The 23867-nt window shown below is 36.2% G+C and overlaps 1 protein-coding gene across 1 annotated transcript in view; it reads right to left on the minus strand.

Moving 5' to 3' along the window:
• The window catches only part of REL (REL proto-oncogene, NF-kB subunit), a 47137-nt gene extending 23805 nt beyond the window's left edge, over positions 1–23332 (minus strand). The window contains exons 1-4 of the mRNA XM_065929229.1: positions 23177–23332; positions 12624–12766; positions 10378–10526; positions 5605–5696 (exon numbers count right to left, since the gene is read on the minus strand). Coding sequence (XP_065785301.1) covers positions 5605–5696; positions 10378–10526; positions 12624–12766; positions 23177–23186 — 394 coding nt within the window. The 5' untranslated portion in view covers positions 23187–23332. The remainder of the gene's footprint in view (positions 1–5604; positions 5697–10377; positions 10527–12623; positions 12767–23176) is intronic.
• Positions 23333–23867: the final 535 nt, after the last annotated feature.

A 23867-nucleotide genomic window follows, 5' to 3' on the forward strand; every position in this document is an offset into this window, starting at 1 on the left:
ACTTAACTGTAAAATAGTCTTTGTGCTCACCTAACAACACAGTGTCCTCTGTACATGAAAAACAGCATAAAGTAACTAATAAAACGGAATTGCGAATTCTTTATTGTAAAGATCTTATGGCTTTTAATCACTGAATATTAGAAGTCCTTATATGTCATTAAACACATAGCCAGAAAGTGATAGCTAAAATTTTTTCCCTGCTTTTGCAGTAGGAGTCCCCCATGAAGTCTGTCTTCTTTTTTTTTTTTTTTTTGGTGCCAGCTAAATGAACACGGTTAAAATTTGCTAACGGAGCCGTTAATTAAATTCCTCCATCCAATTTAGACTTTAGCACATATTAGATAACTTGAACTCGTATTTTACATGAAGTCTCAAGTTTAATACTACTTGACTATTGTATGTCCCTTTCTGCAGGAGAGAGCTACTAGTTTAAAGAACTAATGGCAAGAAAGAACTCACCTTAAACATCCTAGATACACACAAAGCAAAAACAATTTTTAATAGTCTTTGTATTTTCACATACTTGGTCTTTAGGAAATGGATTGTCATAATCAGATTGTCTATAGACCAGAACTGGTAGATCCCATTCAGCTGCTGCTGCTGCTGCTAAGTCACTTCAGTCGTGTCCGACTCTGTGCGACCCCATAGATGGCAGCCCACCAGGCTCCCCCATCCCCGTGATTCTCCAGGCAAGAACACTGGAGTGGGTTGCCATTTCCTTCCACAATGCATGAAAGTGAAAAGTGAAAGTGAAGTCGCCCAGTCGTGTCTGACTCTTAGCGACCCCATGGACTGCAGCCTACCAGGACCCTCCATCCATGGGGTTTTCCAGGCAAGAGTACTTGCCTTCTCCCCCCATTCAGCTAAACATTTCAAATTCCATTGTTTCTATATATCATAAATATATAACACAAAGTCAGATACTAATCTTGTAATTCTTTATCAGTAGAATTTTCCTGTGTTAAGTGATACATCTATTTTAAAAAGTGTCAGTTCAGCTCTGGCAAATTCCTATACAAGTGGTAGAATTTACTGGTATATTCTGAAAATAACACAGAATAAACAACCAAGAAAGAGTAATTCTACAATTGAGTTCAGATTACTTCCATTAGTTTTTAGTGTTTTGAGTTCTTTCTAGGGGATTAGATATTATATGTTTTGCTTAATATTAGAAATCCACATTTTAGGTTTTATTTCAACAGTCTAGGAAAAACAACAAAATGTAGAATATTTATTTCTATTACAAAAGCCACATCAGAATAGAGAATGAGGTGACTGTAACCATTCTATTTAAATTTATAACCCATCCCCCTAACTACAGATTCCTGGCTCCTTACACTGTTGTTTTTATCCATTAGTACTTCTAGCTGTCCACTAATTATGTGTGTGGCTGCTCAGTCATCCAATCATGTCTGACTCCACAACCCTAAGGCCTGTAGCCCAGCAGGCTACTTTGTCCATGAAACTTTGCAGGCAAGAATATTGGAGTGGGTTGTCATTTCCTACTCCAGGGGATCTTACCTACAGAGGGACTGAACCCATTATCTCTTGCACCTCCTGAACTGGTAGGCAGATTCTTTACTGCTGTACCCCCTGGGCTTCCCAATGAATTATATACTTGTTTAGTAAGTTTAATTGTTAACTCCTAGTCTCTCTCCCTAGAATATAAGTTATTCAAAGGCAGGAATTTCTATCTGTTCTATTCACTGACTTATCCTGAGCACCAAGAACAACCTGGGACTATAAGGATAAAATAAGGTAAAAATCTGTCATAAATAGTTAAGATGAGTAACCTACTGTATGCAGGGAGAAAACACATTGCCTGAAGATACTTGGCTGTAAAGATAAATATCTAATATAACAGTAACACAAATACATTGTTTAGGTGCCAAAAGTCAAATATAAATAAGTTCCATTAGAGACTCTGTCCACAATAAGCATGAAATTCATCTCAGAAGATAACTGAATGACCTAATAGTTATCATAAAGTTTTTTGTGATCAACTGCTAAGTGAATGGTATAATTAAGGGATAGGACTTTGGGCTCAAGAGAACTGAAAAGGCATTTCAGATAAGGAAAGCAAAGGAAAGAAATTTGAGTATTTTTGGTAGACAAGTACAAACAAAGCATATTCACTCAGTTATTTATTTATTCTGTCAACGTATTTTAATTATGCTTTTTCTGTGTATCTGACACTGGTCTAGGTACCAGAGATGCACAGAAGAATGGTTCCTACCTTTCAGTCTCACAATTTAGTGAGGGAGAAACATATAAATAAATTTGTAGCAAACAGTGTTAGAAATATATACAGCACTTTGGGGAAACAGGTACTTTGCTCCAAGAAGGTCACAGAAAGTGTGAAAGAAGTGTCCCTTAAATTTGAGGGATGAGCAGAAAGAATTTACCAGACAGATTAAAGCATTTCATGCAAGGAACTGCAAACAGAACACAGAGGCAGAAGATGATACCTAGAGATGATGCTGGAATGGACAACAAGGATCAGAATATGAAGGGCTTTAAATGCCATGCTTGAGAAACTCAATCTAGCAAGTATATCAGAGTTCCTTAAAGTGTGGTCCATGGATCACCAGCACTAGAATCATCTACGGCAGAAATTTTCAAATTGTACTTTGAGACCCAGTGGTCCTAAAATTAATTTAGTGGGTTAACTAAGTGGGTTAACTTCTTAAAAAAAAAAAAAAAAAAAAAAAAGAATTGGAATGGAACGGAACAGAACAGATGGAGGGCATATTGCATGTACTAAGAGTTTAGGGCCACTGGTCATAAAATTAATTTACTGGGTTGGACATGCTTTTTCTATAAAAAAAATAAAATGAAAAGGAACAGATTAGACAGTATATTACATGAAGTAACAATATTGCTTTATTATTTTTTATCTATGTGTGTATCTATTGAGTAGAGAAATAAAATCTATTTCCTACTGTGAGTTGTAGTTAAGAAACATGGATCTAGATGTTTTTTTAAAATGCAGAGCTCAAGGCCCCACACCAGACTATCAAATTAGGGAAAATATGGCCTGGATTCTACATTTTTAGCAAGTACTAAGGGGGCGCTATGCACATTCAAATTGAGAGTCACTGGTGACGATGATGTGGAGCCACTGAAGGATAATAAGCACAATTCTGAAATGATTCATACTGGTTTCAGAAGAATCTTTCTGGATGTAGGGTGTATAAACTGCCAGAAGGGCGATCAAGACCAATGGTGGTGAGAACAGAGGAGGCTGACTGAGAACTGGTCAGGGTAAGTGAACAAAGCAGTTTTTTTGGAATACAGTAACAGTGGAAGAGAAGGCAGGAAACATGTTGGAGCTACATGTGGATCTGGAATACAGTAACAGTGGAAGAGAAGGCAGGAAACATATTGGAGCTACATGTGGATCTGGAATAGAGTAACAGTGGAAGAGAAGGCAGGAAACATGTAGCTACATGTGGATCTGGAATTGAGTTAATAGTGGAAGAGAAGGCAGGAAACATGCTGTAGCTACATGTGGATCTGGAATTGAGTTAACAGTGGAAGAGAAGGCAGGAAACATATGTTGGAGCTACATGTGGAAAGTTTCCAATTTAAGGCCATTTAATTTTTAGACTATTTAAGGAACCACTGGAACTTTTTAATCACAGTAATATGCTAAAGCATTGTTCTAAGTTTTAATGGGGGCAGGGAGTTAATAAAGCATAGTTGAGATAAAACCATGCACCTGAGAACCAAGGTAACTGTTTTCAAATCCTAGCTCCACCAGGTATTATTTCCTTAGGATAATTTTCAAAAGTAGAAAATTTCTGGGTCAAGAGTATGCTCATTTAAAATTCTGATTCATTGCTAAAGTAAAAGGCCAACTTTTAAATTAAAGAGCCCATCTAGCCTAGGCGTAGTATGAAACAGGCATAATGTAGTACAAAACAAGGAGATTATAAATAATAGCTACCAGTTATTAAGTATTATTTGTATGTCAAAGAGTAAATGTTAAGTAACTCGTGTATACTATTTTATCATTACAGCACCGCTTTACAGCAGAGAAAACCAAAGCTTTGGTTACTTAACTTTCCCATGTCACGCAGTATATACCAGGGGCAGAGCTGGAATTCAAACCCAAATCTTCTGAACTCCAGTAGAAAGGGTATGAAAAAAGCAAAATGCAGAATGGCAGAAGGGCCACTGCTGAAGCATTTTTTTTCTTTTTTGTTTTTACTAATCCAGAACAAGGCTTGGTGTTAATAACATATATTTATATGGCACTTAGAACAGTTCCTAGTACATAGTAAGTGCTTCACATATTTTATTTCATTTAATCCTTATGACAACCTATGAGGTAGGTACTATTATTATCTCCGTTTTATAAATAAGGAAGTGGAACATAATCAATTTAAGGAAAAGGCATCACACAAGAGTTCAAAGTATATATTCAATTGAGCTTTTTAGTAAATTGAAAATAACTTAAAGGTTTATTAATAGATAACAAGATCAACAAATTAAAGCCTAACTAAGCCACAGAATACTGTTAAAAAGCAAAACAGATTTATAAGTATGGATATGGAAAGTTATTTAAGATATATTCCTGAGTAAAGAAAGAAATAGTAGATTAGGAAGTGCAACATGATTCCATTTATATTAAAAAATGTATAAATACAGGACACATGTAAAAAGGAAATTCTAGAAAAATTTTCATCAAATTTAACTGTAGTCTCTTACAGTGAGTAATACTGAAGAGGAAGAAAGGGACTTTTGCTTTTCGCATTATACTAAATAGTATGAAAAAGAAAGATCTAGTATAAACATCTGAGAAAAACACAAACCAATACTATAAGGATATTTTAAATATCCTTACATTTAAGGATATTTATAAATATTTAATAAAAAAATTTAAATAAAAATTTTAAATAAGGATATTAAATATTTTAAATAAAAAATTAAAAGAAATCTATTCTTTGAAAATTGTATAGCTGTTCAATACCTGAATTACACATATTTAAGTGACTGCAGATGACTTTACAAAGGAGACTACCATGGTGCAGGATGCCAGCAGCCCTCACCTGTCCTGTAGCAATTGTGGCACAGTTACCAGGTGCTACACCAGACAGCGCCATCCCCAATAAAATCTACTATACAGTAAATTTCTAGTAGATCCACTAAACAAATACACTAGGAAGATATTTTACATGGCCTCTACTATTTCTATACTACTATTTCTAAACTACTTCATCATTGAATATGCCTTGAGTTAAATGCATTCAAATACCTTATAACCACAGTGCCTATTCAATATTCAGCAAGGGGAGTATAAATTGCTGGTATGGCAAAAGGAAGGCCACATTCAAAGAGAATCAGAATATTTTTGAGAAGATTTTATTACAGAAAACAATGACACTCTTCACAAAGCCTTGTCTACATAAGAATTTTTTTTCAACACTGAAGCATTTTAAATATATTTCATTCCTCAGATACTGGTGTAAGACAAGTATGTAAGTGAACATAGAACTTAAGACAGCTTTTAAAACACAGGTTAAAGATACAAATAGAAATCACTTAACACAAATAACTAAATATCCGAATAATAGAAATAATTAAAACAAACATACTCACCATTGAAAGGATTGATTCCTGCCCTTATTCTTGAAATAATAGCTTCTTTTACTTCTTTTTTTTTCACACATCGAATACCCAAATTTTGAAAACTAGAAGGGAAACACAAAACTTTCAAACTTCTTTGGAGCTAACCCAGGGACACATAAATGAGATTTTATTAAAGAATACTACAAAAATCAAGCATATATCCAACACTGAGGAGTCATCATAATGTCAGATGGAGATATTAAAAGCATGAAATACATTTCCAACTCCTATGCTAAAGATGTGAGGATAAAAAATGGGGTTATATTTCTAAGAGAACTGTTAAGAGAAAAGTAATATACACTATAGTACTTTTACATACAGTGCTTTACAGTTATATTTTACTAACATTCCTGCATCAAACATATCAAAGTAGACAAAGATTAATAGGAAAGCAACACCGAAAAGGTAAAATTCACCTCCCTAAAAAATTCATAATCAAATCAATGAAATCTGTACATTTGATAATATAAAGCAAAAGTTATAAAAAGCTGCCCATAGGCTGACACCTACATGTATAGTTTTGCTGAGCTCATAAAAATGCTGACTACATGTTCTTTAAATGTGTGCAGACTATCAACATTTAAAAATCAGGTAACTGCATATAAACATTCCTGCTTTCTCTTGAATATCTTAAAGGTCTGGCAACAGTAGACTGGCACAGAAACACCTGCCTGGAGCTAAGTACCTGCAGCCCCATTCACATAGGGTTCTCCAGGTGGCTGCAGTGCCTGCTAGTCCTCTTACATCTCAGCCTCTCCTCTCCACAGACATCTGGTTTCTGACTACAAATATGTTTTATGCCTTATCACATGAAGTTACAATAACCATTTATCATAAGAAAGCATCAAACTGTGTATTTTTTCATTAGACAGATATTTAAAACTAACAATAATATTTAACCAGAGTTTCAAAATGTCATTTATGGAAAATTTCTCAACAGCTACAAATATTACTAATTTGCATATGTGTAGTACAGATGATGGTGGGGGGAACTCCCCTACCACCACTAGTCATACTTGTTCCCACATGGAAAAACCATGACATCATTAAAATTGGGTGGGTGTGAATAAGGAAGCAAAACTTGGTTATGATAACATTACAATTTGCTCAAACTTCACATGGCCCTTGGCAACAGGAGGTCACTTGCCATGTTTGCCCCCTTTATGCTCTGTTGTCTTATTGTTCATGCTTTTCATATTTACCACCCTTGTGATTTTTAACACCTAAAATATCTTTAACACTTCCTTCTTCTGCCTCCAAAATTTGAAAAAAAAATCTTGAACTTGTAATCCTTTCTTGAACCCTAAAACCATATTTCTCTTCAAAAGTATTCCACTTTTTTGAAAGATTCTTAGGTTGGTTCTCACTTTTTCTTTGACAAAAGATTTTAAAGGACTCTTTGTTTGAAGATATTTACACACTACTTGATTGTTTCATCTGAATAATCCTATTTGAGTGCTATTCATACATAAATTCTTACGTAAGGAAACCATGATCACAGAGATTACCTGAATCAATTATTCATTCATTCATAGTCATTCAACAAGTTCTGGAGTTCCTACTATGTGTCAAGGGCTGTGATGAGTAACAGGAATATACAATCCCTCCTCTCATAGAGCTCACAGTCTAGAGCAGGTGTAAAGAGTTTGAAGGGGCTTGTGTGTGTGTGTGTGTGTGTGTGTGTGTGTGTGTGTGTGTGTGTGTGTGTGTGTGTGTGTGTGTGTGTGTTAGTCGCTTAGTCCTGTCTGACTTTTTGCAACCCCATGGACTATAACCTGCCAGGTTTCTCTGTCCATGGAATTCTCTAGGCAAGAATACTGGAGTGGGATGCCATTTCCTTCTCCATTGAAGGGGCTTGCGTTGGTCAAATTTGTGTCAACATGAAAATCAGAATAATAACGCTAGTAACAGACTAGCATTCAATTATAAGGCATTGACTATAAGGATCCATGAGTCTGGACTTCCCTGGTGGTTCAAAATCTGCCTGTCAATGCAGGAGACACGGGCTGGATCTCTGATCTGGGAGGATCTCACAGGCCATGGAGCAACAAAGCCTGTGTGCCACAACTACTGAGCCTATGCCCCAGAGCCCAGGGAGCTGTAACTACTGAAGCCAGTGCTATAATCTGTGCCCCACAACAAGAGATGCCCACACATCACAACTAGAGAGTAGCCCCTGCTCTCCACAAACAGAGAAAGCCTGTGTGCAATGAAGACTCAGCACAACCAAAAATAAATAAACAAAATTATTTGTCAAAAAAAGAATCCATGAGTCTATACTGGTATTTTTTCAACTGAGGCAGGGGAATACGGAGAAGTTTTTCTTTATAATAGAATGCCAATTAATATCACCAATGGGAAAAAACTAGTATCACCATCTCCTGAAGTGTTACTCTGAAAACAATATAGCATCACTTCTGTAGATTTCTCATCCAAAATATTTCATGTTAACATGAACACAATCATGAGCAACCACTCAGACTAACCCACATTGAATAACATTCTTCAAAACTAATATTCTTCAAAAATGTTAATGTCATGAAAGACCAACACAAGTTGAGAAAATGTTTTAAATTAAAGGAGACTAAATAAGCATGACACCTAAATACAATGTATGATCCTTAACAGGATTTTGGATTGAGGGGCAAGGTTCAGTTCACTTCAGTTCAGTCGCTCAGTCATGTCCAACTCTTTGCGACCCCATGAAATGCAGCAAGCCAGGGCTCCCTGTCCATCACCAACTCCTGGAGTTTACCCAAACTCATGTCCATTGAGTCAATGATGCCATCTAACCATCTCATCCTCTGTCGTCCCCTTCTCTTGCCTTCAATCTTCCCCAACATCAGGGTCTTTTCAAATGAGTCAGCTCTTCACATGAGGTGGCCAAAATACTGGAGTTTCAGCTTTAACATCAGTCCTTCCAATGAACACCCAGGATCAATTTCCCTTAGGAGGCACTGGTTGGATCTCCTTGCAATCCAAGGGACTCTCAAGAGTCTCCTCCAACACCACAGTTCAAAAGCATCAATTCTTCGGTGCTCAGCTTTCTTTATAGTCCAACTCTCACATCCAGACATGACCACTGGAAAAACCATAGCCTTGACTAGACGGATCTTTGTTGACAAACTAATGTCTCTGCTTTTTAATATGCTGTCTAGGTTGGTTGTAACTTTCCTTCCAAAGAGTAAGCATCTTTTAACTTCATGGCTGCTCTAAAGGCATTATTGGGCATCACTGGACATAAATAAGGTAGTCCAAAAATCGAACTGCCTATACCTAAGGTTGACAAAGAACAGCCAGAGAAATAAGAAATAAAACAGAAGAGTTTGTTCTCACTAAATCAGAAAACAAGGGGCAATTATGTTTCAGTAAGCGAGTAATCTACAGTGTAAAACATTGGGAGGTGAAATAATATAAACAGGAAGTATTTCTTGCCAAGTTTGTATAACCAGATAGTTTATGCTTTGTGCTGTTACTAAAGTATATTTTCTAAACGGTTACTAATTGTATTTAAGGAGGCTACTAATCTTTTCCTGTTGCAATCAGTTTCATTTTTTTCTCAGAAGCAATACATGTTCATTACCAAAAAAATTATAAAATAAACATCAGTTAAAAGAAGAACATAAAACCCCACAATTCTTCCTACCCAGAGACAACTGCTATCAACATCTTAGTGTTTAAACTACCATGTATATGTATACACTTACTTTTGAAAAACTAACACAACATTGTTGATCAATGATATTCCAATGTAAAATAAAAATTTTTTTAATTATTTATCACACTTCATTGTAAAGCCTTATTTTGTAAAGCCTTATTCCCCTATCTAAATATCGGGAATATCTTTTTATACAAAGACATTTTTGCAATGTTGTTTTTAAGGCTACACAGGAGTACACTGCATGGAGGTGCTAGTTTAACTAATCTCCTTGTTTATAATCTGGATTGCTTCTAACTTTTTGCCATTACAAAGCTTCGATGAACATCATTACAGCTAAGATTCTGAACATACTTAATTAGAAATTGTTTCCTCAAGATAAATTCCTAGAAGTAGAATTGCTAGTTCAAGAGACATTCATATAATTTCAGGCTTTGCTACATAAAGTGCCTACCAGAAAGATTTCATTTATTTACACTTTCACCAATAGGATGAAAATGAACCCAGCAGCCTCAAATACAAAGTACTATATATTTTTTTTATGGAGAGGGAGGTGGGAGGGGGGATCCGGATGGGGAATACGTGTAACTCTATGGCTGATTCATATCAATGTATGACAAAACCCACTGAAATGTTGTGAAGTAATTAGCCTCCAACTAATAAAAAAAAAAAAAAAAGAAAAAAAAGAAAACTATTGTTGTATGTTAATTTTATACTGCCTTTTTCAAATAAAAATTCCAGTTTTCCAGGTGATTTTTTCTCATCTGACAATTTTTAAGTTAGAGAAAACATTTCATAAATTGTTCAAACTTAGAAAGAAAATTGCAGCATAAAATAAGTTTATGTTTACTTTTAGTTACAATAAAGAAGTACTCCTACTACCATCATGGGCTGTGTCTACTAATAAAAAATGAAAGGGTAGTTCTAATGCAAATAGTAAGAGAATGCAAATATATACTACAGTAAATAGAAGTACAGTGAGGAATTGGTTTATTCTGCCAAAAAGTAACAGAGATACATAGATAGGAAAAAGGAGAATCCTATTCTTATACTATTCCTAAAAATGTCTGTGACTGTGTACTTACAACAAAGGCCTGCGTTCTTGCCCAAATTCTGCTTCATAGTAGCCATCTCTGCAGTCTTTTCCTACTAAATCATGAGGATGAGGTTTATATGGGTCATTCTTTGTTACTAATGTAATTCTCACTTTTAATTTTCCATAATAGTTCAAAATCTGAAAAGGGGAAAAATTAAATATGTGATCCATAAAAATGTCTCACCAAGAACTGAATTATAAAATTTACATCAGTATCAGAATTTATATCAAATAGTTCAATTTACATCATATAGTTAGCACTGGATAAAATACAACTGACTGGCAACTGTAGTATGCATGAAACTTTCCAGAGAAAACCAGTAGGGAAGAATTTACCTCTCAGTTCCTTGGTATATCATTTTGTACCCTAATTTCAACTGGTTATATCATCTGATTTTGCTTATTTTCCTTTGAAAACAAGTCAAAGTATTCCAAAATATTATCACAGTGGATGAGGAAATTCTAAGATGCTGAGTCACTGAATGCCATGCTGCTATATTCATTGCCATACCATAAACATCCCTTCAAAGTATATATTTAAGCGACAATGGAAACGATAGTACATAAATATGATCACTTAAGTAACTTAATACATGACATTTCATTTCACAAAAATATTTGTTAATCAGTAAGCATATCCCAAGTGTTCACTGTATAACAGGCAATAAATCAAGCTGAGTTTTGAAAAATTAAGTTTTCACACAGAACACTGAGAATGAAGAGAAGAGTTAAACATGGGAGAGGAAGGAGGATCTTATGGGAAGGAGTTAATATTTACTTTGGAAGCTAGCAAATTTGTAAGCACAAAGCAGGAAACATGAAAAACCAGTATACAACGGAGCAAGGCAGTTAAGGAAAAATGGGTGGCTTCATAGGTAAAAGGGCATTAAAATCCATAACTTTGAATTTAAACTTAATTTGAACAGTAATCAGAAAGTATTTATTGCCTTTCTGAATAAAAGAGAAAGTAACAACTTAAGACTATAAGGTTGAGAATTCCCTGGCAGCCTGGTGGTTAGGATTCTGAGATTCCACTGCAAGGGGCACAGATTTGATCCCTGGTTGGGGAACTAAGATCCTGCAAGCGGTGTAGTGCAGCCCAAAAAAAGCAAAAAAAAAAAAGTGAAAGGTAGGCTAATGTAGAACTCAAGCTGCAAAGTGGTTTAGAACATGTTGTAATGGCAAGGATACAGATCATAGAAATATTCAAGAGACTATACAGAATAAGTTGAATTATGGAGAAGAGTTAAAAATTGCTCTTAGAGGAAAGGATTACTGTTTTCTTATTTACTTTTTATTAACATCTCTCCCATTTTAATATTTAAAAAAAGACAGATAACTCAAATCCATATTGCCACCAAAAAAAGTGATAAAAAAATGGAATTTGGAATTCAATATGTAATTTTGCTACTGGTTTGTTATATAACTTAGCATTTTCTTAAAGTCCAATAGAGTAAATTTTGTAAATAATGTAGTTATAAAACAGTGGATTAAAATCTACTAATGAAACATTGAATAATGCTTTTCAAAATGCACTCTGCCATTAAGGTTTTAAACTGGCATTTAAAGAATAAAAAAATCATTAAAAATGGAAGGAAATGTAATATACAAATATAAAATATAAATACAGTGTAGTTTATAAATAAATTGTATTACCAAAGTCATTCTGGATTACAAAATTACTTTCAAATTTTATGCTAACATGAAAACACTGTATTTAAAAACTGACAATATTTCAAGTCAGTCAAGGCAACCCAGAGTATCAGAGACAGGCAATAAAGGTAAGGAGAAAAAAGACAAAAATGTTTTCTTCTTCCATAGCCCCTAGATTAGCCAAGTGACTGCAGGAAGAAGTCTAAGTCAGTTCCTAAATACATGTTTTCAATCTCCAGAACAATTCTGCCCACCTCTGGAAAGAGAGAAAGCTTTTTCCTCATTACCTTTTTGTCCCACGAAAGGGATAATAATCCAAAAGCTGCCAATGTACACTAACCACTGGGAATCACTTAGAATAACACACAAGTATCTGCAGGAAGGAAGAGTCCATACTGTACTTAAGAAATGTCCCAAGAATTCTATGCAGTAGGGATTAATTAAAAAGAAAAGAGAGGGGGAAAAAAGGAAAAGAAAAGCTGGTGGAAATCACTATGAAGAAGCTGGATCTTTAACATAACTGCTGTAGCTAAAATATGAAGCAACTAAGAGACATACACACACACAGGAGCATTTTATTACCTGGATGGATGGGTATGTTCTGTTGTTGTCTGTGCTGTGCTCCCCTGGAATGCTGCCTGCTGATCGCCCTTCACATTTGTATCTAAAGCGCATTCCCCTTTGCCTGGGTTGCTCAATTATCTCTATACATGGGTTAAACCCACCTGGAAATTTTAAAAGGGGGAAGAGTGAGATTACAATCAAAATAATAATGGATTTTAACCATTTCGTTTCTTAGAAAACAGTAGTCTAAAAAATGTTCCCTCTCAACTAAATAACAAGGTTGAAATGCAATTATCCAAGACTGGGTGGTGAAGACACTCCTCTCTCATTCAAATTGTACTCCCTTACTGTGTAAACACAAGTCACTCAAATCATATTTACTGGTTAGCACTTTATCATTTAATATCTGTAACTAATGCTACCATGAAGTTCTGTGATAACCACTTCAGAGATACCCACTTACATGAGACCAAGCAGAAGGGTTTTCCCCCAAAATTCTCCCAGAAGGGTCAAGAAGATAGTCTTCAGAAGTACAATATTATATTCCAAAAGTGACTTTGCTTGATTTTACATTAGACTTATCTTAACAGTGGACTAAAAGACTGTTCATTGAAAATAAAAATGTATTTAAATCCTTGCAGAAGGAAATGTTAAGTTTTTTTAATATCTCCATTGGACTCTTAAAGGGCTTACACATAGTACATCAAAACAACTTCCAGAAGGGATTTAGGTTCAAAAGAATTTTCAGTCAGTCCCTCTAAAGTATAAGACACAATAGAGGAAAATAATTACTTACTTTCTATAATGAATGTAATTCAAAATATACCTTTAGAATGAACTACTGACACACACAACAATGTGAATGAATACCTAAATATGCTGAGTGAAAGAAGTCAAATCAAAAGTGCACATAATTTTATGTGCTATGATTCCATTTACATGAAACTCTAGAATATGTAAACTAATCTATAATGAAAGAAAGCAGATCACTGGTTGCCTAAGCATAGGGGTATGGAGTGGATGAGGAACTTTAGAGTACAACAGACATGTTAATTACTTGACTGTGGTGATCTCAAAATTGTATAAATATGTCAAAAGTTATCAAATTGCATACTCTAAATATTGTACATTAGTTATATGCCAATAAATTTGTCTAAAACAAATGCACCTTTATCGCCTCTTATTATCCAAATCATGGAAATGACAGTTAAATAAAGCACACCAGTGTGCTTACAAGTAGGATATTAGCAATGTATCTTTATTTCAGGGGTATAAAGATGTCTTCCATGAAAAAACCCCAAATCAAAAACCACAACCCCAAAAAAACCCCTCCCTCAATCAGTTTAGTGATTTCTAAACTCCCACAATTAGATATCCATTTATTTAACTAAAGGCTTATCCTCTGTTAGGATGCAAGCAAATCTTCAGAAAGGGTAACATAGTGGATCTTTTCAGTGCAGTATGGAGAAGAGGCCTTTTGAGTCCTACTCAGCCACTTCCTAACACTGAAGACACTGGAAATATTATATCTCTTAAGTTTTCTCCTCTATAAAATGGACATAATAACAATAACACCTATCACATAGGATGTTGTGAGGATCAGAGATAACAATGTTAGTTTCTTACCAAGTGTCAGGCATATAACAAATATTCAATAAATGATCTATTATTATTCTAGATGCTTTATTGAAAGCAGTAATTTATAGCATATAATTAAAGCACAGAATTTATCCTGCTACGTTCAAGTATAACAACTACTTTCAAGGATCTTACAGAACAATGTAGTAAACAACACAAATTATTAGACTATAGAAGAAAGAACAAAACAAAATTTTTTTTATGCTAACAAAATTCTGCATAAAATGATAATAAGAGCAAAAGAGTCAGGAAAGCCTATCTATGTCAAGGAAAACAAAAGTTACTGAAATACTTGGTGGGGAGTTAGGAGAAGGAAGGAAGAAAGGCAGGCATTTTGAGGGAAAGGGAAGAGGTGTCCAAAGGTGGTGGCAGAGAAAAAAATAGCTAAAGAATCACAGGACAGCCCCAATGGAGCTAAGATACACTTCTACCCTTGGAAAGAAAACCAGACCAGAGTACATCTGGGGATTGGGATTTCACTCTGAGTGACAGAAAATCAATTAATGGTTTTATGTGGGGGAATCACACGATCAGATTGACATTTTAGAGTAAGAATTCTGGTGGCAGTGGACAGACTGAAAAAAGAGAAAGCAAGGTGATCAGTTTAGAGGCTGTTACGGCAATGTGGGCAATGATGAGGGTATATGTGAAATTTGGTAGTGATAACAGGAATGAAGGATTATTTACAAGACAAAATTGACAGTACTTGGTGACCGAGTGAACATTAGGGTAAAGAGAACGTAAAGAATCAACGATGGCTCCATATTTTCTAAGTAAAATATTACTGGTATCTTTAATTCTACTGTTTGGTTTAGACTCTTTGTGCTTGAATTTACTATCTGTTTACTCCAAACACAAACAGCCAGAGAAAAGTGACTTTAAGCTAATCAAATTTATAATACGCATTTCAATTTTACTGAAAAATGTAAGGCATACAGATGAGTATTTCAATTTCACATCTTTGGGAGGGATAAATCAGGAGACTGCGACTGACATCTATACAATACTATATATGAAACAGATCACTAATAGAACCTATTGTAGAGCACAGGGGCATGCGCAATACTCAGAATGACCCGTATGAGAAAAGAGCCTAATAAAAGCGGCTCTGTGTATGTGTGTGTGTGTGTGTGTGTGTGTACACATATGTATATTTATACATGTATGTATATGTATGATTCACTTTGCTGTACAGGAGAAACTAACACAACATTGTACATCAACTATGCTCCAATAAAAATTAATTTTAAAAAAGTCAAAACAATTTCACATCCTTATATATATATCCTCATATATTTCAAATAATCAAAAGCACATTTCAGTTTCAAATATTTCACATACTTACACATCCTTGTAGGAGTATTTAAAAGAAAGTACATTTTCCTCTCAAAATGAAGTTCAAAATATTCAACAGTATTTTTTAAGTAATATCTTAAATCATCTATGTGGTTGAACTAAAGGTCAAATAAATCCCTGCCCACTGCTTATTTAAAGGTATCTTAGTGGGAAGTTGATACAAAATGACATCATTAATGGTAAGTGGCTAACTTTTAAGGGAGGAGTGTGAATAGAAGTGCTAGGCTTAAAGTGAGCATTCAAATATTTTTCACTGGTTACACACTTCCTTAAACTAGAAAGTGTGTTTAAGAAAAAAGTTTGTGCACAAGAGGACAGAAAAGCAGTTGTTGAAAGATTAAATAAAACATTTTTAAAAGATGTTTGAATACTAAGAATGACATATATTAGTTATCATATAATATCAAGTACTTTTAAAACCCCTGAACTCTCTTTTTCCTATTGCAGAAGATCTTTAACGGTAAAAAGTTTGACAATCAGAGTCTATTGTAATGTTCTCCATTCCCCTAGCTGGAAATAATCTCCTGCTCTAAACTACTGCAGCATTTTGTTTATGGCAATTATTGCAAATAACTGTGAGGGAAGACTTACTGTTTTATTTCTTCTTAAAAAAAAAAAAAGCCATTTGTTTTATTTCTTCAAGCCACCTGGAGTCAGGAATTGTGTCTTATTCATCAGTGTCTTGCACAGATATTCAGGAATTATCTGTGGAATGAATGACTGAAAACCTGGAGATCTTTTTGTTTGTGTAAATCATGCAAACATTGAAGGACTATATTAACAATTATTTGGATTTCCCTTATTAGGTTCTACCACTAGGAAAAATATATGCAGAGTACATCATGAGAAACACTGGGATGGATGAAGCACAAGCTGGAATCAAGATTGCCGGGAGAAATATCAATAACCTCAGATATACAGATGACACCACCCTTATGGCAGAAAGTGAAGAAGAACTAAAGAGCCTCTTGATGAAAGTGAAAGAGGAGAGTGAAAAAGTTGGCTTAAAGCTCAACATTCAGAAAACTAAGATCATGGCATCTGGTCCCATCACTTCATGGCAAATAGATGGGGAAACAGTAGAATCAGTGGCAGACTTTATTTTGGGGGGCTCCATAATCACTGCAGATGGTGATTGCAGCCATGAAATTAAAAGACGCTTGCTCCTTGGAAGGAAAGTCATGACCAACCTAGACAGCATATTAAAAAGCAGAGACATTACTTTGCCAGCAAAGGTTCGTCTAGTCAAGGCTATGGTTTTTCCAGTGGTCATGTATGGATGTGAGAGTTGGACTATAAAGAAAGCTGAGTGCTGAAAAATTGATGCTTTTGAACTGTGGTGTTGGAGGAGACTCTTGAGAGTCCCTTGGACTGCAAGGAGATCCAACCAGTCCATCCTAAAGATCAGTCCTGGGTGTTCATTGGCAGGACTGATGTTGAAGCTGAAACGCCAATACTTTGGCCACCTGATACGAAGAGCTGACTCATTTGAAAAGACCCTGACGCTGGGAAAGATTGAAGGCGGGAGGAGAAGGGGATGACAGAGGATGAGACGGTTGATGGCATCATTGACTCAATGGACATGAGTTTGGGTAAACTCCGGGAGTTGGTGATGGACAGGGAGGCCTGGCGTGCTGCAGTCCATGTGGTCACAAAGAGTCAGACACGACTGAGCAACTGAACTGAACCGACTAGGGAAAAAGTTTTAAGTGCTAAAATCACTATACCTTCATACTCCTATCTATTCATATTCTAATTTATCTATGTTTATAACTTTAAAAAGCTTCCCACTTATAAATCATTTATAATATCATGCCTCTGTACAGTGTATCAGTGACTTTCTTCCTCAGTACCCTGTTTTAAAGTGCTGTCCTTCTTGAAGATAAAAAGTGGTGAAATGCAATCATTTACAGAGTGAAAGACAGTAAAACATAAATTAGGGAATTGTAGAGAAAATGAGTACTCTTAACTAAGATTATCTCAATAGAAATGTCTTCAAAACTGGTTTTAAGCAAGTAGATCACTGTACTTTTCTTTAACCTATATTATGCAAAGCTGGGATTGACTCCTAAATTTTTAACAGTACTGTAAAATGCTAATGCAGACTAGAATAATATTTGAAATATAGCCAAAATGTTTGCAAGATATATTTGTTTTTATTTGCACTTAGGCAAGAAAGAGTGCTACTTGATTTTTTAAGATTAAAAAAGAAAGTACATTTTAAAAAAGAAAAAGAAAGTATACTGAAATAAACGTTAAAAATGGATTATCAGTTGTCAGACAGGCAGATTATTAACTAAAACCTAACAGGTAGCACTGGGAACCAGCAGTAGTTGAACAGTGAAAAAAATGTTAATTACAGTAATTAAAACACTCTTTTAAGACACTTCTCATTTGATCCTCTTAACTTTAATCTCATAAAAACAGGACAGCAAATATTATCCCATTTCACAGTTGATAAAACTAAAGTTCAAAATTATATGAAGTTATAAGAAAAAGAAATTATGAATGATATTAGCAAATATGACAGCTGGGATCCTGGTGGGGAGGGGATATCAAATTTATCAGAACAAGCACAAAAATAGCTGGGGACAAAGTCACAATAGCTGATACAGCAAATGAGCTAAAATAAATGCAATTTAGTTTAAGAAAATAATGCATCTTACTGGATCCTATTTGGATCCAACAAAATTCTTAGAACAGGGTTCATATTGGGACTATATATCAGAGTCATCTAGGTAGCTTTCTCAAAAAATACATACCCTGACCCCACCTGAGATCTGCTGAACAGAAACAGAAATCAATCTAAAGCCTGGACCTGTTTCTGAAGAAAATCTTCCAAGCAATTTGAACACACTCCTGATTAAGAACCACTGCCCTAAAACATAAAGAGATGGAAACAACAAGGCACATATCTAGAGAAGCAATCCCAAAATTCACATACAAGGATGAGCCAGGTGATGGATAAACTAGGCGCAGGAATTCTGACTACCTGTTAACTCTCTCCCTCTCTCGTTTGCCCAAAGGCAAGCAAGAGAAAAAAAAAGTGCTATTATAGAGACAGCCTTCAATTACACTGATTTATTTAAAATAAACCTAATACAAAATTAGTTATTATAACTACCATCAGTAACATTTCTTACAAGAGAGCATGCCAGTGTGACACACCAGAGCTTTTAGTAACTGACTAGAGCCTGCATCATGTTCACTGAAGTCCTGGATAACAGACTGCCTAAGACTCAGAGGAGCAAATGGAGCTAACAATAAATACTTTGTCAAACATCAGCTCTACTCACTTTGGAGGAAAAAAAAAGACCTATTATTCTTTCCTCAAACCTAGGAACCCAGCTGCTAGGAATTATGCTGCTCTTTCTTCACCTCAAGACACAGGTGAATTTTTTCCATATCTTCCCAATTATGATAAAAATTTAGAGATACCATTTCCTACATAGATGATATCGCATCCAATTAACAAAAGGGCAGAGAAAACTCAAGTCTCTTCCCATAAGGTCAGAAGAAGACTAACACAGAAGGTGCAGAAGAAATCAGACGAAGGATAGATAAGTTATATCAATCAAATTACCAAAAGGACATGTGGTTTAGTTACTAAACAATTTTTTATTTACTTTTTCCTTCAGAATGTTATCATTTAAGTGGACCAAGGAGATAGCCTACAAAGATCACTGTCAACTTCTACTCCCCTAGTTTAAATGCATACAGAACCACTTCAACTTATTTACAAGTAAATGGGAATTCTTACACATTCTTAAAAGATATATTTTCTATCTAGCATCTGGTTTAGTCTGTTTTTATGAAAACTTAAGGTTTCGTAAAATTCTATAATTGTCAGGATACTTAAACAATATTAAGTGCCAAATGTGCCTAGTAGCACCTATTTCTTAAGAGTTCTGAGTCCCAAAACAGCTCCACTATAGAAGAAAACTAACATTTATGGACATATATTACCTCATTTGCTCCTATTAAGACTCTGCATAGTTAGACTCATTTTCAAATCACAGAGGGGCAGAACTAGAATAAAAACCAACCCAGGTGCATCATGGACTGAAGTCCAGGTTTACCCCAATATATCAGATTTACCCTCTCATCTGGGCTTTAAGAATCCAAATAAGGGATGTGCAGAAGAGTACTTGATTGATGTATGCACCATAAACTAAATAAGAGATGTAAAAGAATTTGGCAAAGAGATCCTACTGCTAGAGAATCCACTGCTGTTGGGGTATGGAGTGGAGGAATAAGTCTTGAAAAAAATAAAACTTCCAGGATGAAAAAAAGTAGAGAAACTAAGTTAAAAATATATGGCAGGGCCAAATCATCTGGGCAATTAAGACTGCCATATTTAAAAATAAAAATTATAGGATGCCCATTTAAATATGAACCAAACAAATAATTTTTTACCATATGTATACTCCATGCAATTATTTGGGTCATATGCCTACAAACACAATCATTTGCAGAAAACACAGTTGAAAGAAAGATGGAATAAAAGGAAATTCTGAGTCCCTCAAATTACATATGAGAAAGATACTACACACAGCCAAGGTGTTCCTAATTATGACTCATCCTTTGATTCCTCCCCAGTCATTTCACTAGTTCATTCCCTCACTCTATGTCTATCATATATCACCCTAATTCCTTCATAATACTGTTATCTTGACATTTTCATGTACTGCACTTCTGAAGCAGGCTTCGTGTTTATGTGTTTAGTTTTTTATGCAAAAAAAAAAAAGCATTTTCTTTACCTATCAATTTCAGCATCCAGCTTTATCATTAAAGATTGTGTCATACACTGATTTTTCCTCCTTACTCAAAAGAGTTCTCTTGAAATTTACACTACAAAGGTGATAAGCAGTGGGTCTGCAAATACAATTTCTTCATGTACTTCCTATTACATGATATAGCAGAATACTACTAAAGAAAACTGAATACACTATACATAAAATAGATAAGCAACAAGGATTTACTGTACAGCACAGGGAATTATATCCAGTATCTTGTAACAATATATAATGGAATATAATCTGCAAAAAAAAACCCAGTCACTATGCTGTACATGTGAAACTAAAACAATACTATAAATCAACTATATTCCAATTTAAAAAATAATAATTTTTAAAACTGTAAATAAAAATAAGTTATCTAAATTTTAATACATATTTTACCAAACACAGTACTATTTATTAGTAAACAAAGCACACAAAAATATTTGTACTTTCTACTGGAATAAAGAGAAGCTTTATATTCAGACCAAAAAATAGCTAATTTTATTTACCTTAAACAGATTAGATTCATAAATATACAAGAGTAAGGACTGCTTATGTATACCTTGGATGGGATTGAGAACGTTTTTTTTTAATGCCTGTCCTAATTAATTGTGTCAAAAGACTGGAATCAAGGTGTAATTTTTTTTTAAAAAGTAATCAAGACAGCTTAATAGAACTTGAGCTGTGAAATCCTAAATATGACAATTTAACTGAACAAAATTTAGAATCATACATATAGTCCCAGTTATTCATAGTACTTATATAATTTTATTTATGAGATTATGATGTTACTGTCACATTATACAGACCATATATTCAACTACAGACACCTATTTACATATAACATCCGGTGAGAAATGGAGAAACAGTCTTAAATGCTTGGTAATCAATAAAAATACTTTCTGAGGTTTTATACTCTTTACTACAAACAAACTATAAACTAGACAATGGTAAACTAACTAAGCAAAAGGTTTTTTCAGTTACTATTTTGCTTAAATTACTGTTTCAAAACAGGATGGGAGCTTATAATTTTGTGAATCTTTTTCTCTAAGGTTTTTACAAATGATTAAGGAAAGTACGCCCAGATTTTTCCTTAGTTTTCAAACAACTGAATTACAATTTAGATAACTTGTTACATTTTAAATAATGTCATTTTAATATAATTCCTGAAAGGGGGAGGGTGATAATTACTCTTTAAATTTTTCCCCCCTCTATTTAGGAAATCAGTCCTCACAATAAGACAAAAACAAATGACATTAAACAAGTTTAAACTGTGTGTGGGTCTTACAACAGTCTATATAAATGGCTAATTCTTTTATTTCTCTTTCGAATGGATTACAAGTGTTACATTCATGCCATATATCAACAAAGTTTGGTTAAATTACCAGAAGGCTGATTTTTCTTTTTACTTTACTATGCTAACCATTCTTTAACTTTCATACAAAATCTTTCTGATAGTCAATAAATTAACCAAGTGTTTCAATCATCTTTGCACTTTTCATCTCAACATGGTCTGAATTTATGAATTTACAAGATTATTTGAAAGTTTAGGGTCACTGAAGTGGCTAAAGAGAAAGTTGAAATATTTTAAACTACATTTGTATTCTCACATGAAAACCACAGACAAACTGAAATCAAATGTCATGTGAACCACCCCAATTTCCTTTTTGGCCTAAAGCAGTAGCTATGGCTTTGTTCTGCTCAACCCTTTTAAAAAAAAGAAGTCCTTTATGCTTTTTACTTCCTCTTTTCTGGTAGTCATCAGTCTTCTACTGAGGGTCACAGAACCAGGGTGTTGGGAGGATGCAGGTCAAACATAAACAAGCCTCCTTCTTCAGCCTCCTGTTGTCCTCGGCCTCTGGCACACTTTGGCCTACCTGCCTCTGCTCACACTTGCTCCCTCTGCGGGGAAGGTGCCCCCAAGAACTGTGCCAGACTACTGTGAAGGTCCCACTCCAAAGCAGTCTCCTTGATTTAGTAACCCTTAGGTTGCAGGCAAACCTAAACCACGGCTGGATGGGAGGCTCCCTCCCTCATCCTTTAAGCAGTTTCTAGGTAAAGCAAAAGATTCCCGCATTTACTGACTACAAATAAGTATTCACGTGAAGTGACAGAAAGTTTTCATTCTCACACGTTACTTTAAAGCACAGGGATCCTAAAAATCCTCTTTTCCCCTTCCTTCGAACAAAAGAAAACAAAACCCGATTTCTGCTCCATAAATTAAAAGATACGCACTTTACAGTAAAAATGATCCACTTGTTGAAGCAACATTTCCACTTGAGACCTGTTAAAATACCACTGGTGAATTTTAAAGGCGCGTCGCATTTGTCCAACTGTTAGCACAACTGCGATCACCTCTTGCCAATTGATGAAACTGAACTTAAAGACAGAGCTCTCCTGAGGCCGACAGGTTCCTCATTCCTATTCTAAAACGAAAAACCACCATTTCAACTTAAATCAATTTAAAAATACAGGAACTCTTTCGTCCTCCTTTATTTAGATTCTTATTACTTCCTTAATCCAAAAACCAAGTCTTCTGGAAGCTCTAAGGTGCCGGCTATTACAATGGCATCAAATTACTGAGCGTGACTCTGATTTCGCTCGCAAACCCTGAACCAGGTCACTTTTAAAAGGCTGACAAACTTGCCAGAGGCGATTTTAAAAACAGAATGAGACAACCAAAACTGGGCTCCCGAAACCCTGGGCAGTTAGACCCTTGGACGCACTATTTCCCACCCCGTCGTCCGGGACCCTGCCCACGCCCGGCCGTCGGTAGCCCGCGCCAGGAACACTCACCTGAGGCCATGGCTCCGTTCACCGCGCCGCTCCGCTCCGAGAGTCCGGGCCGGAGGTCGCTACAGTCACTCAGCCCGTCAGTCAGTCGGGCTGCCCAGGGACCTCTGCTGACGGGATCCCCAGTCCCCCTGACCACCCCCGGGGCCTCCTCCTCCTCCTTCCCGCCCTCCTCTGGGTTTGCGGCTCACACCTTCCCACCCGCTTAATCCTCGCGCTCCGGTCACCCGGCGTCGCCCGTCCAGGTGGCAGAAGCCAGGAGGCGGAGCGCAGAGACAGCGGAGAGCAAGTCTGCCTGAGAGGCGGCCTGGCGGGAGGGGGACTTCCCGCGACTGACGTAGGATCCCTCACCTCCGCTACCCGGGGGCGGGGGCGGGGGCGGGGGCGGAGCGTCCCGCGACCTGCGCGCGTGCGTCCGCCCACCGCTGCCCGGCCCCGCCCCGCCCATGCCCCGCCCACCCACCCCCTCTGCTGAAGCCGGGGTGGGCTCGGGAACCGGTCGGGGAAGCTGGCTCTTCGGGAACGTAAGGAACGCTGGGAGCCGGGGAGTGACGACCCCGAGCGTGCGAAAGCGGCCGGTTCCCGAGAAATCCCCCTCCTCCAGGATGTTCTTGGGCGCTCGGCTTAAAGTTCAGGAGGGGTGGGAGGGTGCGGTGACGTCGAGAGGGGCCGGCCGCCCGCCCGCGAGCACTTG

Source organism: Muntiacus reevesi, chromosome 3 (genome assembly GCF_963930625.1).
Source record: "Muntiacus reevesi chromosome 3, mMunRee1.1, whole genome shotgun sequence".
NCBI classification, from domain to species: Eukaryota; Metazoa; Chordata; class Mammalia; order Artiodactyla; family Cervidae; genus Muntiacus; species Muntiacus reevesi.